Consider the following 17,566-nt stretch of genomic DNA (forward strand, 5'->3'; position numbering starts at 1 on the left):
GGAGATAAACTGTTGACATTTCAAGCCAAGACCTTTCATTTGGATAAGTGTGAGGTCACAGATATTGGACAGCCAGCCCAGGGTAGGACTCGTACTATACATGGCAAGATATTGATGAGTGTTGTGAAGCAGAGGGACCTGAGAGTACAAGTGCGCTGTTTGCTGAATGAAGTCACGCAAATAGACAAGATAATTAAGGCGGCATTCAGCAGGCTCCACATCATCAGTCAAGGCATCGAGTTTCAATGCAGGGACATTATATTGTAGTTACAGTGCCTACAAAAAGTATTGAGCGCCCTTGAAAGTTTTCATGTTTTATTGTTTTACAACATTGAATCACAGTGGATTTAATTTGGCTTTTTTGACACTGATCAACAGAAAAGACTCTTTCGTGTCAAAGTATAAACAAATTTCTATAAATTGGTCTAAATTTATTACAAATATTAAACACAAGATAACTGATTGCATAATTATTTACCCCCTTCAAGTCAGTACTTAGTAGATGCACCTTTGGCAGCAATTACAGCCTTCAGTCTGTGTGGATAGGTCTCTATCAGCTTTGCACATCTTGACACTGCAATTTTGCCTCCTTCTTTACAAAACTGCTCAAGCTCTGTCAGATTGCATGAGGATAGTGAATAAACAGCCCTTTTCAAATCCAAATTCTCAATTGGATTTAGGCCTGGGCTCTGACTTGGCCACCCCAGAACATTAACTTTGCTGTTTTTAAGCCATTCCTGTGTAGTTTTGCCTTTCCGTTTCATCTATTTTGGTTTCATCAGACCATTGAACCTTCTTCCAGCTGACTTCAGTCTCCCACATGCTTTCTGGTAAACTCTAGCCAAGATTTGCTGTGTGTTTTTCTCAACAGTGGCTTTCTCCTTGTCACTCTCCCATACAGCTGCGACTGGTGAGGCATCCAATCAACAGTTGTCATATACGCAGCCTCTCCCATCTCAGCCATTGAAGCTTGTAACTCCTGCAAGAGTGGTCAAAGGTCTTCTGGTGGTCTCCCTCACTAGTCCCTCAGTTTTTGCACAGCCACTCAGTTTTTGAGGACAGACTGCTCTAGGCAGAACTAAAGCTGTGCTATATTCTTTCCATTTCTTGATGATTGACTTAACTGTAGTTCAAGGGACATTCAGTGACTTGAAAATCTTCTTGTATCCATCTCCTGACTTGTGCTTTTCAATAATGTTTTCAGAGTTGCTTGGAGTGTTCTTTTGTCTTCATGGTGTAGCTTTTGTCAAGATACTGACTCACCAGCAGTTGGCCTTTCTAGATACAGATGTACTTTTACTACAATCAATTGAAACACCTTGACTGCACACAGGTGATCTCCCTCTAACTAGTTGTGTGACTTCTACAACCAAATGGCTGCAGCAGTGGTGATTTGGTGTGTCATATTAAAGAGAGTGAATACTTATGCAATCAATTATTTTGTGCATTATATTTATAATAAATTTAGATTCTTCGTAGAGATCTGTTTTCACTTTCAGAGTCTTCTTCTGTTGACTGGTATCAAAAAAAAGCTAAATTAAATCCTGTGATTCAATGCTTTAAAACAATAAAACATGAAAACTTCCAGGGGGAGTGAATACTTTTTATATGCACTGTATGAAAGTTGCTGGTGAGGCTGCACTTGGCGTATCGTGTACAGCATTAGTCACCCTGATTAGGAAAGACATTATCAAGTTGGACAGAGTGCACAAGAGATTTACGAGTATGCTGCTTGAATTAGAGAGACTGAGTTATAGGGAGAGGTTGCTCATGTTGGATCTTTATTCCCTGTAACACATAAGGGGCGACCTCATAGAAGGTCTGAATAGAATAGAATAGAGTCTGGCCCTGTAGCTCAGAAGGGTAGGGCAAGGAAGAGGAGGGCAGTTGTGATAGGGGACTCGATAGTAAGGGGGTCAGATAGGCGATTCTGTGGACGCAGTCCAGAGACTCGGATGGTAGTTTGCCTCCCTGGTGCCAGGGTCCGGGATATTTCTGATCGTGTCCAAGATATCCTGAAGTGGGAGGGTGAAGAGCCAGAGGTCCTGGTACATATAGGTACCAATGACATAGGTAGGAAAAGGGATGAGGTCCTGAAAGAAGAATATAGGGAGCTAGGAAGGGAGTTGAGAAAAAGGACCGCAAAGGTAGTAATCTCGGGATTACTGCCTGTGCCACGCGACAGTGAGAGTAGGAATGCGATGAGGTGGAGGATAAATGCGTGGCTGAGGGATTGGAGCAGGGGGCAGGGATTCAAGTTTTTGGATCATTGGGATCTCTTTTGGCGCAGGTGTGACCTGTACAAAAAGGACGGGTTACACTTAAATCCTAGGGGGACCAATATCCTGGCAGGGAGATTAGCGGGGGCTACTGAGGTGACTTTAAACTAGAATGGTTGGGGGGTGGGAATCAAATTAAAGCGGCTAGGTGTGAGGAGGTTAGTTCACAACAGAGGGATGGGAACCAGTGCAGAGAGACAGAGGGGTGTAAAGTGAGCGTAGAAGCAAAAAGTACAAAGGGGAAAAGTAAAAGTGGCAGGCCGACAAATCCAGGGCAAGCATTAAAAAGGGCTAAGAGAGTTGTAAAAGAGCGCTTGAAGGCTTTATGTGTCAATGCAAGGAGCATTCGTAATAAGGTGGATGAATTGAAAGTGCAGATTGTTATTAATGATTATGATATAGTTGGGATCACAGAGACATGGCTCCAGGGTGACCAGGGATGGGAGCTCAACGTTCAGGGATATTCAATATTCAGGAGGGATAGACATGAAGGAAGGGGAGGTGGGGTGGCATTGCTGGTTAAAAAAGAGATTAACGCAATAGAAAGGAAGGACATAAGCCGGGAAGATGTGGAATCGATATGGGTAGAGCTGCGTAACACTAAGGGGCAGAAGACGCTGGTGGGAGTTGTGTACAGGCCACCTAACAGTAGTAGTGAGGTCGGAGATGGTATTAAACAGGAAATTAGAAATGTGTGCAATAAAGGAACAGCAGTTATAATGGGTGACTTCAATCTACATGTAGACTGGGTGAACCAAATTGGTAAAGGTGCTGAGGAAGAGGATTTCTTGGAATGTATGCGGGATGGTTTTTTGAACCAACATGTCGAGGAACCGACTAGAGAGCAGGCTATTCTGGACTGGGTTTTGAGCAATGAGGAAGGGTTAATTAGCGATCTTGTCGTGAGAGGCCCCTTGGGTAAGAGTGACCATAATATGGTGGAATTCTTCATTAACATGGAGAGTGACGTAGTTAATTCAGAAACAAAGGTTCTGAACTTAAAGAGGGGTAACTTTGAAGGTATGAGACGTGAATTAGCTAAGATAGACTGGCAAATGACACTTCAAGGATTGACGGTGGATATGCAATGGCAGGCATTTAAAGGTTGCATGGATGAACTACAACAATTGTTCATCCCAGTTTGGCAAAAGAATAAATCAAGGAAGGTAGTGCACCCGTGGCTGACAAGAGAAATTAGGGATAGTATCAATTCCAAAGAAGTAGCATACAAATTAGCCAGAGAAAGTGGCTCACCTGAGGACTGGGAGAAATTCAGAGTTCAGCAGAGGAGGACAAAGGGCTTAATTAGGAAGGGGAAAAAAGATTATGAGAGAAAACTGGCAGAGAACATAAAAACGGACTGTAAAAGCTTTTATAGATATGTAAAAAGGAAAAGACTGATAAAGACAAATGTAGGTCCCCTGCAAACAGAAACAGGTGAATTGATTATGGGGAGCAAGGACATGGCAGACCAATTGAATAATTACTTTGGTTCTGTCTTCACTAAGGAGGACATAAATAATCTTCCAGAAATAGTAAGGGACAGAGGGTCCAGTGAGATGGAGGAACTGAGTGAAATACATGTTAGTAGGGAAGTGGTGTTGGGTAAATTGAAGGGATTGAAGGCAGATAAATCCCCAGGGCCAGATGGTCTGCATCCCAGAGTGCTTAAGGAAGTGGCCCAAGAAATAGTGGATGCATTAGTGATAATTTTTCAAAACTCGTTAGATTCTGGACTAGTTCCTGAGGATTGGAGGGTGGCTAATGTAACCCCACTTTTTAAAAAAGGAGGGAGAGAGAAACCGGGGAATTATAGGCCGGTTAGCCTAACGTCGGTGGTGGGGTAACTGCTGGAGTCAGTTATCAAGGATGTGATAACAGCACATTTGGAAAGCAGTGAAATGATCGGACAAAGTCAGCATGGATTTGTGAAAGGAAAATCATGTCTGACGAATCTCATAGAATTTTTTGAGGATGTAACTAGTAGAGTGGATAGGGGAGAACCAGTGGATGTGGTATATTTGGATTTTCAAAAGGCTTTTGACAAGGTCCCACACAGGAGATTAGTGTGCAAACTTAAAGCACACGGTATTGGGGGTAAGGTATTGGTGTGGGTGGAGAATTGGTTAGCAGACAGGAAGCAAAGAGTGGGAATAAACGGGACCTTTTCAGAATGGCAGGCGGTGACTAGTGGGGTACCACAAGGCTCAGTGCTGGGACCCCAGTTGTTTACAATATATATTAATGACTTGGATGAGGGAATTAAATGCAGCATCTCCAAGTTTGCGGATGACACGAAGCTGGGTGGCAGTGTTAGCAGTGAGGAGGATGCTAAGAGGATGCAGGGTGACTTGGATAGGTTGGGTGAGTGGGCAAACTCATGGCAGATGCAATTTAATGTGGATAAATGTGAAGTTATCCACTTTGGTGGCAAAAATAGGAAAACAGATTATTATCTGAATGGTGGCCGATTAGGAAAAGGGGAGGTGCAACGAGACCTGGGTGTCATTATACACCAGTCATTGAAAGTGGGCATGCAGGTACAGCAGGCGGTGAAAAAGACGAACGGTATGCTGGCATTTATAGCGAGAGGATTCGAGTACAGGAGCAGGGAGGTACTACTGCAGTTGTACAAGGCCTTGGTGAGACCACACCTGGAGTATTGTGTGCAGTTTTGGTCCCCTAATCTGAGGAAAGACATCTTTGCCATAGAGGGAGTACAAAGAAGGTTCACCAGATTGATTCCTGGGATGGCAGGTCTTTCATATGAAGAAAGACTGGATGAACTGGGCTTGTACTCATTGGAATTTAGAAGATTGAGGGGGGATCTGATTGAAACGTATAAGATCCTAAAAGGATTGGACAGGCTAGATGCGGGAAGATTGTTCCCGATGTTGGGGAGGTCTAGAACGAGGGGTCACAGTTTGAGGATAGAGGGGAAGCCTTTTAGGACCGAGGTTAGGAAAAACTTCTTCACACAGAGAGTGGTGAATCTGTGGAATTCTCTGCCACAGCAAACTATTGAGGCCAGTTCATTAGCTATGTTTAAAAGGAAGTTAGATATGGCCCTTGTGGCTACAGGGGTCAGGGGGTATGGAGGGAGGGCTGGGTTCTGAGTTGGATGATCAGCCATGATCATAATAAATGGCGGTGCAGGCTCGAAGGGCCGAATGGCCTACTCCTGCACCTATTTTCTATGTTTCTATGTTTCTATGTTTCTAAGTTTACAAAATCATGAGGGGTATGGATAAGGTGGATGGTCATAATCTTTACCCAGGATTGGGGAGTGCAAACCTAGAGGTCACAGGTGCAAGATAAGAAGGAAGAGATTTCAAAGAGACCTGAGAGGTAACTTCTTTACACAGAGGGTAGTGAGTACCTAGAATGAGCAGCCAGAGTGTTGAGTCAGTATAACTGCAACACTTAAGAGGCAATTGGACAGGTACCTGCAGAGGAGAGGCCTTGAGGATTATGGGCTGAACACGGCCACTGGGACGAGCAAGGAGGATGCAGTGGTCAGCATAGACCAGTTGGGCTGAAGGGCTTGTTTCCATGTTGAATTACTATAATTCTATAGTTGATCACTTATTCAGTAAGACAATGAGAAATCACTCTGAAGCCGTTCCTGTTAATAGAATCATCTTCAGTACTATTCTTTGTAATGTTTGTGTCATGGATCTTAATAAATAATTAACTTGTAATCCCATATTCATCACTCACTTAAGATCCTTGATTCTTTGAATGTCTGTTCTAAATGATAAAATACCAATGATCTGCATTGTGTCCACTAAGTATTTATGATAGTCTATGATATATGATATATATTGAGGCGGCACAGTAGCATAATGGTTAGCACAGTGCAGGCGATCTCGGTTCAATTCCTGCCACTGCCTGTACGTTCTCCCCGTGACCAGGCGGGTTTCCTCCGGGTGCAGATGTCCCGTGATTGGGATAGGATTAAATTAGAGGATTGCTGGGCCATGTAGCTGTAAGGGTAGGAAGGGCATATTCCGTGCTGTATGTCAATAAAATAAAAATAAAAATAAAAGATAAGAATAATAGGAATAAAAGTTCTACTCAGGGAGGCAATGCACATTAAATAACTGGTTTTTTAAAACATTATTTGATAGTGCAATGGAAAATTAAGGTATTTGGCAATAATGACACTATTAATAATATAAACTGGAATTTGCAACTGTATGTTTTAATATTCTGTACAATAGATAAAAATCTAAATTAATACATAGACCAGGTTAGATTGTTCTAACTGTTTTTGGCAGTTCAGATTGAAAATGGCAGTTTTCATCCACTGAAACCACAAAAACTAACAGATTTTAGTGCCTTGGCTGTCAAATATAGAAATCTGCAATTTGGATGCGGAAGATTGCATCTGTCAGTCCACTCTTCCACTGGACACTCCATATATTCCAGACTTGCAAAAATTCCGGGCCTGCGATCCATTATCCATTTGATTTTCATGGAGATTGTTAAGCAAGTAACAGTTTCTCTTGTCCTTACCTATCACCCATCAGTCTCCGCATCCAACAGATTATTCTCCACAACTTCCACTATCTCCAGAGATTCTACCACTAAATAATACATCTACCTCCCTCCCCCTTTCCTCTTTCCATAAGGATTGCTCCCTCCATGATTCCCTTGACCATACGTCCCTCCCCACTGATCTCCCTCCTGGCACTTATTGCTGCAAGTGGAACAAGTGCTACACCTGCCTATTCACCTCCTCTTTCACCACCTTTCATGGCCATAAGCGGTCCTTCCAGGTAAGGAGACACTTCATCTGCGAATCTGCTGTGGTCATCTATTGTGTCTGGTGATCCCGATGCGGCCTCCTCTACATTGGTGAAACCCATCATAAATTGGGGCACTGCTTCATCCAGCACTTCTGCACCATCTGCCACAAGTGGGACTTCCTGGTGGCCAAACATGTTCTGACCTATTGGCCCATGGCTTCCTCTTGTGCCACGATGAGGCCACCTATAGGGTGGAGGAACAGCACCCGATGCTCCATTTTGGAAGCCTCCAACCTAATGGTATGAATATTGACTTCTCCTTCCAGTAAACAAATTCTCCTCTTGCCCCCACTTCTGTTCTCACTCTGACCTTTTACAACTTCTCACCTGCCTATTACTTTCCCCAGGTACCCTCTCCCCCCCACCCCCCACTTCCCTTTCTCCTATGGTCCACTCTCCTCTCCTACCGGATTTCTTCTTCTCCATAAACTTGACCTTTCCTATCCACCTGGCTTCACCTGTCACCTTCCAGCTAGCTTCCTTCCCCTCACCCCACCTTTTTATTCTGGCATCTTCCCCCTTCCTTCTCCGTCCTGAAGAAGGGTCTCAGCCTGAAACGTTGGCTGTTTATACATTTCCATAGATGCTGCCTGACCTGCTGAGTTCCTCCAGCAGTTTGTGTGTGTTGCTAAAGAGGAAAATAAGTGTTTTTAAACATTTTTCAGTTGACTGTGCTTTACAGTCTATAAAACACTATTTTCGATTTGTCAATTTTTTGAAGCTATAACAATATGAATGAATGTAGTTAAGTACATAGACATCACTGAGGACTTGGAAAAGGTCCTACATAGGAAGCTAGTCCAAGAGGGTAGGACTTTTGAAATCAAGGGCAATGTGGTAAAGTTTTTCCAAAATTGGATCTGCAATCAGAAACTGAGGGGAACGGTAGAGGGCTGGTTTTGCAATTGGATGTCTGTGACAAGTGTTGGTAATGCAGCTTATTGAGATGCTGCTTGTCACTGCCAGAAGCCGAGTTCCACAGTTTTGGAATGTAGTTTAAAAAAATGCTGGCCTGCCAATTTTCTTCTGAGGGAGATTGTTTAAATTTAAGAAACTGACAGAAGACCTGAGAACTAAAGCAGGATTATAAAACAAAAGTGATTCTTGATGTACAGTACTGTGCAGAAGTTTCATGCATCCTAGCATTATATATTTATCTATTTATATATCTATATCCATCTCCCTGTCATTCTGATTCTAATATGGGTCCTTCTTGTGGACCGAGAGTGGGAAGGGGGAAGGGAGAGGGGAATCATGGTTGGGGAAAGGGGAAGGGAAAGGGGAAGGGAGAGGGGTTGGAGAAGGAAGCAACAGGGAGACATTCTGTAATGATCAATAAACCAGTTGCTTGGAAGCAAGACCTTGCCTGGTGACTTAGGCCTGGGTGTCTCTGCGCCCATGCCACCCCCAAGCCCCACCCCCGTCCCTGGCACACATCTCTTCCCCAGCACTTCCCCTTACCACTCCCAACATCCTTTCCTCCCACCAGATTTACAAACTCACTCTCCACTCCACGATGACAAATGCAGTACTGTGCAAAAGTCTTAGCCCAGGAACTTTAAAATCTAATCCAGAAGATATAGGAAGCCAATACAAAGTAGTTAGATCACAAACAAGAGAAAAAACAGATGCTAGAAATCCAAGCAACACACACTAAATGCTGGAGTAGTTAGAATGGGAGTGATTGCTCCCTCATCCTGGTTTTAGTTAACAATATAGCAGAGGCAGTCTGAATAAGTTGAAGTTTGTCAATAGGTTGCTTTGGAAGGCCAGTAAAAAGTGCATTGCAGTAATCTGGTCTATTCGATATGAAGGTGTGAATTAGCTTTTTAACATCATTACATGACAGAAATGGACGTACCTTTGAAATACTTCTAAGTATAGAAATGCTGCTCTGGTCACTTTTTTATGTGGGATTCAAAATTCAAATCTGAATCAAGGAAAACACCCATATTTGTTACTTCCTATTTTATAAGGGGAGCCAAGTTCCCAAGATAATCAGGAAGCTTTTCCTCTTTCGGCTTTTGGACCAACTAAACATTCCTGTTTTATCTTCATTTAGTTTTTGGATACAAAAGATAAGGAATGTATCTTAATGGAAAATACATGAAGGTCTTTACCCCACTGTAGCAAAAAAGGCTTCATCATCATTCCGTATAGATTAATAACTTAAATACAGTGGTAGAAAGTATACTTAAATTTGCAGCTGATGCTAAGTTGGAATTTACTGTAGATTAATTTATGTAGATAGCTGTAAAAAACTACAAAGGGATAAAGAAAAAACTAAATGAGTTGTTGAACCTATGAGTGATTCCCATTTTGTTCCCCCACTGAATAGCACTGTGATGGTCCCAACAGATCGATTAGTGGCCAATTATAATGCTGGAATCTAACAAGACTGGGGACTTTATGGTCTGTAGTGAAGTATTATATAGCTCACTTTAATTCAATTATTAAATGAAACACATCTGCTTATTTCAGTTCTCAAACCTCATCTGAGCAAAGTGCAAAATGTATTCTGTTGCAACAAATTATGTAATACAACTTATGATAATAATGTACATAACCAACCATACAACAGTTGCACCTCACACCAATGATTACTAGACTTTTTCTCTTTTAAATCAATGAACATTTTGTAGGAGATGAACAAATTCAAGAATAATACACAATTTTCCAAATTTAAGTACATGAGTTTTTCTAATTCTTGAGACATTCTCAATACATAGTCCCTTGTAAAAGTATTCAGTCCCCAATTCTCTGTTCATATCAATGAATATTCCAACCAGGAATTTTGATCAATTTAACTGAGAATTTTATTTGTCAATCACAGGTTCCCTTTTCACAGTAGAGCCAAAAAAAACAGGGAAAATTGTAAATCTTAAAATTCAAAAACTGAAATGTCGGCGCTTTAAAAGTATTCATCCCTCTTTGCTCAGTACTCTGTTGAACCACCCCTCGCAGCTATTACAGCCAGAGGTATTTTTGGATAAGTCTCTATTAGCTTTGCACAGCATCATGGAGCAAGATTTGTCCATTCTTCCTTGTAATATTGCTCAAGCTGTGCTAGCTTAGTTGGGGAGCAGTGGTGGACAGAGATGTTCGATTGGGTTAAGGTCAGAACTCTTTCTGGGCCACTCAAGGACATCAATTTTCTTCATTTGAAGCTTCTCCATGCTTGTTCAGTCAGTGTGTTTTGGATTGTTGTCCTGCTGAAAGACAAACCCTCCCCAGTTTCAGCTTTCTGACAGAGGCTAGCAGGTTTTTATCTAGGATGTCTCTGTATTTAGCAGCATTCATCTTTCCATTTATCCTAACCAGATTTCCAGTCCCTGCTGCTGAAAAGGATCCCCACAGCATGATGCTTCATCCACCATTGGCCTTAGAGATTGTGCAGCCTTTAACTTCATCTCCAGTTGGAGCTACTGAACTTTGCAGCTCACTTCGACTTTTGGCGTCACAGTCTCCTCTCTTACAAGTGACATTCTGCTCCAGTGACTAAGTTTAGATGGGTGTCCTGACCTAGATAGTCCATCCACTTTTTCATGATGGACTGCATTGAGCTCTATGGTACATACAGTGCCTTTTCATATGGTCTTGTAGCCTTCCCCAGATTTGTGCTTCTCTATTATCATTTCCCTGACTTGTCTTGAATGCTCTTTTGTCTTCATTTTGGTATGGTCTGTTGAAAATCTACCTGGGGGGGGGGGCGGTATTTTTTCAGGTAACCCTCCAATTTTCTACATCAACAAATTGGGTGAGTTAGTAGTGTGATTTGCCGTATTGCACCTGGGGAAAATTAGCGTAGTTATTACAAAGGGGATGAATACTTTGTCAGCCTCACAATTTTGGTTTTCAATTTTTAATTAATTGCTGACAGGTTTTTTTATTTGACAATGTTCTGTAGATTAGTTCAAAAGAATCCTACTTCAATATATTTTAAATTTAAAAATTGAGACAGTAGAATGTGAATACTTTTTCAAGGCACAGGATGTGTGTCTGATACTTCCTCCAGATCTGTCATACATATTGATGAAGAAGAATGGTTATCCTCCCTAAAGCTTCCAAGGTGCCTCACTGTTCTGCATCTTAGTTCCCCTATGGATTATACCCTATTCTTCAAAACCAACCTGCACCGTCCACTAAAATGTGAATATGCAAAGAGGTGCTAAAGGGCACAAAATCCTGCAAGATGAATATAATTTGCCATTGCCATTCCTGTGAGACAGATACTGTATTGTTCATCTTTGACAGTTTTAACCAATGTGCTTTATCATAAGCACAAAATACTATTTCTCAACCAGGACAAGTGGGAATGTCTGCTCACTGCACTGGGCCCAACCACTATCCCAGCTTCCGCAAATTCTTCATTCACCTGTGCCTTAAGGGAATGAGTGTGTGTTACCAATGATGGACTTGTGGATACATGTCTCAAGTACAGCATCATCATTGTATGAGCCATTCAACAAATCTGTATATTGTAGCAGATATGGATTCAGTACTGTACGCAAATTGTAGATTCATGCTGCATTCAGTTTAAATATCCATAGAAACTCTGTTCTTAATAATATTGATCATTGAATATAATCAGCAGCAATGGTATTTTAAAATTCTTGCAGTCCTCCATTTGTCTACATGGCCATGCTAATGTACATGCATCATAGACATGAATCATCACAATATTTGTGACAGCCTCCACCACAACTTAGTGAGGGCAGACTGTCCCATCTTTCATGTCCATGTGACCCATTTTTGTCCTGAAACCACACTATTTACAATGATTAAATCCCAGTGAAACTGATGATCATGTCGCTGATGTGCCTGCAACCATCTGCATCCTGGAACCCTGCGCTGACTGAGACTCCTCACTGGCTTCAGCATTATCTTCAACCCAACAGAAGCTCAACTCCAATGCTCTCATCAGTGAGCCGGAACAAAAGGTTCCTCAGGGCATGTTGCAGAATGCTAAAAAATTCCAATGTCTGGCTAAGCCCCTCAAATTTACAGTGTAATTACCAAGTGAGTAGCGATCATGCTTTCAAAGATAAATCGTAGTGAGGAGCACGGTCAGGCAGATGTGAAGATGGAAATGGAGATAATTTTTCTGCCCCACGTTGAACTTGTATATAATACTGTCACCCTATTCCTCATGAAATTTCTGAAAAATTACAGTATGTTAAAAAAAAGTGAAACAAATGTGATAATCCACAGATACAACAATCAATTCAATAATTGCTTAGTCAACTGTTTAAGAAGTACTATGACATCATCAAATGCCTAGATCACTCTCTAGAGTTTAGCAACTAGCATCACAATGATTGCAGCTCTTCAAAGCATAACTTCATACCAACATACTGAGTAAACACAACTATCGATCAGTCAAAAGCAAAAATAAACAATGAATTACCGAAATTTGCCAATTACTTCCCAAGATTTCCTCATCAAATGCTTAATTATATCATATCTTGTGCTCTTTGTATGCTGACCAACACACCACAGCAAATTCCTAATACTGTACATGTAAATGTATATGGTGAATAAATTTGATCCTTTTTGGAAAAACAAAATGATTTCAAAACAGATGAATACAGATTGCTTTTTGACAGTTTCTTGAGTTGGACCATTCAAGTTTATGACAGACTACAAAGCCTGCTAAAGTGACAGGGTTTCCTTTGTGGGTCAGAGCTGGTCAGTTTTGAAGTACGGTAAATCACTCAAAACATTAACTTAGGTTCTCTCTTGCATGACCTGCTCAGTATTTCCAATATTCTCTTCTCTTACATTTCAGATTTCCTGCAACCCCTGTGTCCTGCATCTTACACTTCCATTGTCTGTTTGTTGCCTCTCCTCTACCAACATTCATCTCCCACTTTTATGTCCTCCTGATAGTGAGCATTCACCACCATCTTTTAGATACATAGCACAATAGCACTTTTCTTCACTGACCTCCAGCTGAATTATAGACGTACCCCCTGCTATATCCATCCCTCCACCTTGTCTGCAAATTGAAACAGATTTGTTTTCTCATTTTTCTAGTTCCAATGAAAATTCTTAGGGCTGGCAAGATAACTCTGTTTCTCTCTCCATGGATGTTGCTTGACTTACTGAGTATCTAGCAGTTTTTGCATCAGATTCCAAATATCTGCAGTTTAATTTGTTTATCAACTTATTTTAGTCATAGGATAGACCTTCCATTTTAAAGCCAACACATCCACTTGGATTTCAATGCTTTTAAGGATTTGCCTGAGCAGAGGTTTAGACTGCTGATGCAAGGCTTTCTGCTCCGGTTTATTGCTGGCTGATAACACTGTGCTCCAACAAATTACAAGGGATTTCTAAACGTCAAGGACATCCATGAACATTTAATCTCAATGACTGCATGCCAGCCCTGGGAACGGACAGCAATGGCTGTCATGACCTTTCTGGAGTCAGTGACATCTTGCACTGTGGGAGCCTCAGAAAAGGAGAGCATTATGAAGCAACAATCAAAATGTGAAGGAACACAGTGGGCCAGGAAGCATCTGTGGAGGGAAATGGTCAGTCAATGTTTCAGGTCAAGACCCTTCATCTGGACTGGAAGATAAAGGAGAGACAGCGAGGTGAGGTAAGGGACGGAGCGAAAAACAGGCAAGCAATAGATGCATCCTCATGATGAGAGATGATAGGCAGGTGGGGGTGGAAAGAATAAAAAGAGTGGAAGAAAAAGGGAGGAATGAAAAGGATTCTGGGAGGTTATGGCTGAAAGCAACAACAGATTGCAAATGATACAATCCAATAGGAAAGAAGGTGTAGCATGTAATTAAATAATGGGGCTGGGGTGGGCAGATGGAAACAAGAGGAGGAGGACGAGTGACAGGAGCTTGTGGGTTAGGCAGAGATGGAATAGCTGGAGAAGTGGAAAGAAACAGGATAACATGAGCCGGGGGTGAGTGTAGGAGGAAATGAATAGATCATGAGACAAGACAAAAGGAGCACAGCAGGAGCAATTTACTATTACAGAACCTCAATGAAAGAAATAGCAATTTTCAAAGGCACATAACACGGACACTTTCCATAAAAAACAAGCCGAACTTACGTTTGTACTTTACAACAGCTTGTAACTAAAATCCAGCAATAAGTAGCATTGATTCTCTTTCCTTTTGAGGATTACTCTATTTTTGCTGTGATTAGATTACATGAACTATACACAGTATCTGTGTTTATGTATGAGTAGAAAAGTACATTCCAATTTAAATTTTATCTATCCATCTGTCAAAGTAACCTTTACATTACTTGTCTTCTCTTGGCAAAAATGTCATTGCTTACCAAAATCTGCTAGCTTCAGCTCTCCAGTATCACTGATGAGTAAGTTCTGAGGCTTTAAGTCTCGGTGCAAGATGTATCGCTGATGAATATAGGAGAGACCCCGCAGTAGCTGAAACAAGAAGAGCTAAAAGGCAAGAAAAGGATATTTAACAATAAGGCATGAAATGCCAAGATCATCAGAAATCAACGTCAGTCAACTAAACTTTGTAAGGAATGCCAGACGTTGCAAATAATCATGTAATATTTCTAAATTTTAAACACTGCAAGTCAATAAATGTGCATAATTTACATGAAAACTACGAGATCTTCCACGAAACATAAGACATTCAGTTTTATTCTTTTTTCTTCCCCATGTGTGCTGGTGTGCTGTCATCCTTTTCCCTGGATTACTTTAGTGTGAGCTTTTATTGTAATCAGCCAACAAAAGATCACACAAAAGCATGTCCATTTTCCATGACGTCTATTCCCTCAATAAGAAATGGCATAATTTTCCACAGTTCCCAAACCAAACAAAATTAGAAACTGGCTTCTTTCGAAGCAGTACATATGTTGTTTCATAAACTATCAGCTAATCATGGTGGTTGCCATGTGGACTAAATGTCAAGAGGGTAAAATGGCAAAAGGAAAAAAATTGTCTGCCTTACTCTTATGATGTAGTACAATATAGATGACCTGCATATCTCATAATAACCCAGTAAATTTTTATTCATAAAAGCCATATACTCCCAAATAAATTTCAATATTCAACAGGGTTCGAGGTGAAGATATAAGTATTTTGGCACGTTCTAAGAACAATTTTCAGCAGACTTAGCTCAGTTTGTAAAGCATTTTGTATTTTTGAAAGAGATAGTTAAATTGTTCTTATCTGAACACTGAAACGTTGCAGCCACACATAATCAGAAGGATTACATGCAGCATTGCTGCTCATCTAGCGTGTAATTTGAAGCAGTTTGAATAAGTTTGAAAATTCCTTCTCAAACACATGAAAGCATACAATTTACATTCAAAAATCACTTCACCATCGTGTTAATACAAACTGCTTGCTAGATCCTTATCTGCTTCATAAAAACCATCTCCTGTAACAGGTCTATTACAATATGAAGAAAGTTAGAATCAAAGCCAATTTTTATACCCAAATAACTTACTCAGATAGAGGATCATGTTATTATGGACACATCACAACTTCAAAACCAGAAACAAAGAAAAATCAAACGGCCCATTTTCAAATGGTCCCAAAAATTGAAAAATCTAAAAAAGCAAAAGCATTTCAAAAGTGTTCAACAACATTGTGAAAGTACCCAAGTACATTTACCGGAAGGTGTGCAAAGTTTCAATGTGATGGCTCACTGCCCTTTTATCAAGGGGAATTAGGAATGTGCAGTATTGGTTGTTGTTGGCATCCATGCAACATACAATGAATAAAAAGAAAAGATGGAATGCATATTTTTAAAAAATGCAGAAATTTCTATTTTTCTGAATGGTGGAATAATTACAATTAATTTAATCTAATTTCATCATCATCATCAGGTGCCATGCCCAGTTTGAGCTTTGACTGCTGTGGCCCACACACTCCTGTTTTGGGTCAAGTGGATCAGTTCATTGGTATTCATTTCCAGTTCTCTGGCTGCTGTCTCCATCATCATTTGTCTTTGTCTTCCTCTTGCTTTCTTCCCTTCAATCTTTCACATAATTATCATGCATTCTAACTCCTCTTTCCTAATCACATGTCCAATGAAGTTACGTTGCCTTTTCATGATCTCATACATTATTTCTCTTTTTGTGTTTGCTCTGTTCATGACATCCTCGTTATTCATTTCATCCATGATATTCTTTGCATCCTCCTCAAAAACCACATCTCTGCTGCTTCAATTCATTTCCTCATGTTACTAGATATTGTCCAACATTCTGAGCCATATAACATAACAGGTTAAATGTAAAATCCTGCCATCTGATGTCAGCCAGCTTCCTAGGTAGCAAAAGTTCTGTACTTGTTTTATGTTTTCCCCGTTTATTCTCAGCCTACAGATAGGAATCTCCTTCTTTCTGGATATCACCATACATTCTGTCTTTTTCCAATTGATAGACAGATCCATTTTTGCACTTTCTTCAACAACTATATCAATTAAGTTTTGTAGTTCTTCCTCCATACTTGCAATTAACACAGCGTCATCTGCATATCTGAAATTATTGATGTTTTCACCACCAACTTTGATTCCCAAGATGTCTCTTATTTTTCTGTAATATTGTTTCACTGTACACATTAAATAAATCAGGGGAGAAATCACACCCTTGTCTAGTGCCTCTCTTGATTGTGGTAAACTGACTCACTTAATCCAGTTTAGAGAATTCAATGAAGGAATCAAACTTGGATGAACTGTAGCAAAAACACACAAAATGCTGAGACAGCATCTATGGAGGGAAATAAAGAATCGATGTTTTGGGCTGAGACGGTCTCGGCCCATCAACGTTTTGTTCAAGATTTTACGGCATCTGCAAAACATCTCAAGTCTTGGGTTATCTAGATATTGTTAACAAGATTACCAATGCACTTCTTGTACCACAGACTTCTGATCTTCACTACATGGCATTTTTCAGCCATTTTGCTATGGAATGGTCATTTACTTCATTGAATATCAGGACCACATTTGTAAGAACTTGTTCGCTGTTGTCCTACCTAATAGTATTATTGTAATGAATGTTAAAAAAAAGTTATCAACTGTGAATTATACATTCTGATTTCTGGGAGATCCTTGTGCACAAATTCACTGCCAGATCCCCTATTATAACATTGACTTCAATTTAACAGTGATCAATCCACTGTAAATTATTTTGAAATGCTTCGAGGTTGTGAAAATCACAAGATAAATACTAATCTTTTTATCCCTATATGTTTTCATTGTATAGTTACTCGTCCAAAGTGCATCCATTTCATACCATTCACCCATTAGTTACAATGAAAAAGTTAGCTGAGAGAGGAATGTGCTAAGATTAAGAGATGCTAAGATTATTGACATTTGGTACCAGTTACCTTGACAACACAAACAAATCGTTTATCCATGCTAGTTTAGAAATAGAACAATGTGTTTCTTGATACTGACATGCAGTTACTCAGTAACACAAGCATTTCAATATCAGGACCTGTATCTTTATTTACTGACACTCCATTTTGCA

The 17,566-nt window shown here is 40.4% G+C and overlaps 1 protein-coding gene across 3 annotated transcripts in view; it reads right to left on the minus strand.

Moving 5' to 3' along the window:
* Positions 1–17,566, minus strand: part of cdk14 (cyclin dependent kinase 14) — a 648,395-nt gene that overhangs the window by 329,204 nt on the left and 301,625 nt on the right. For all 3 annotated transcript variants that reach the window (XM_063044119.1, XM_063044121.1, XM_063044120.1), the window contains one exon: positions 14,396–14,519. In XM_063044119.1, coding sequence (XP_062900189.1) covers positions 14,396–14,519 — 124 coding nt within the window. The remainder of the gene's footprint in view (positions 1–14,395; positions 14,520–17,566) is intronic.

The sequence above is a fragment of the Mobula hypostoma genome, chromosome 3 (assembly GCF_963921235.1).
Source record: "Mobula hypostoma chromosome 3, sMobHyp1.1, whole genome shotgun sequence".
Classification (NCBI taxonomy): Eukaryota; Metazoa; Chordata; class Chondrichthyes; order Myliobatiformes; family Myliobatidae; genus Mobula; species Mobula hypostoma.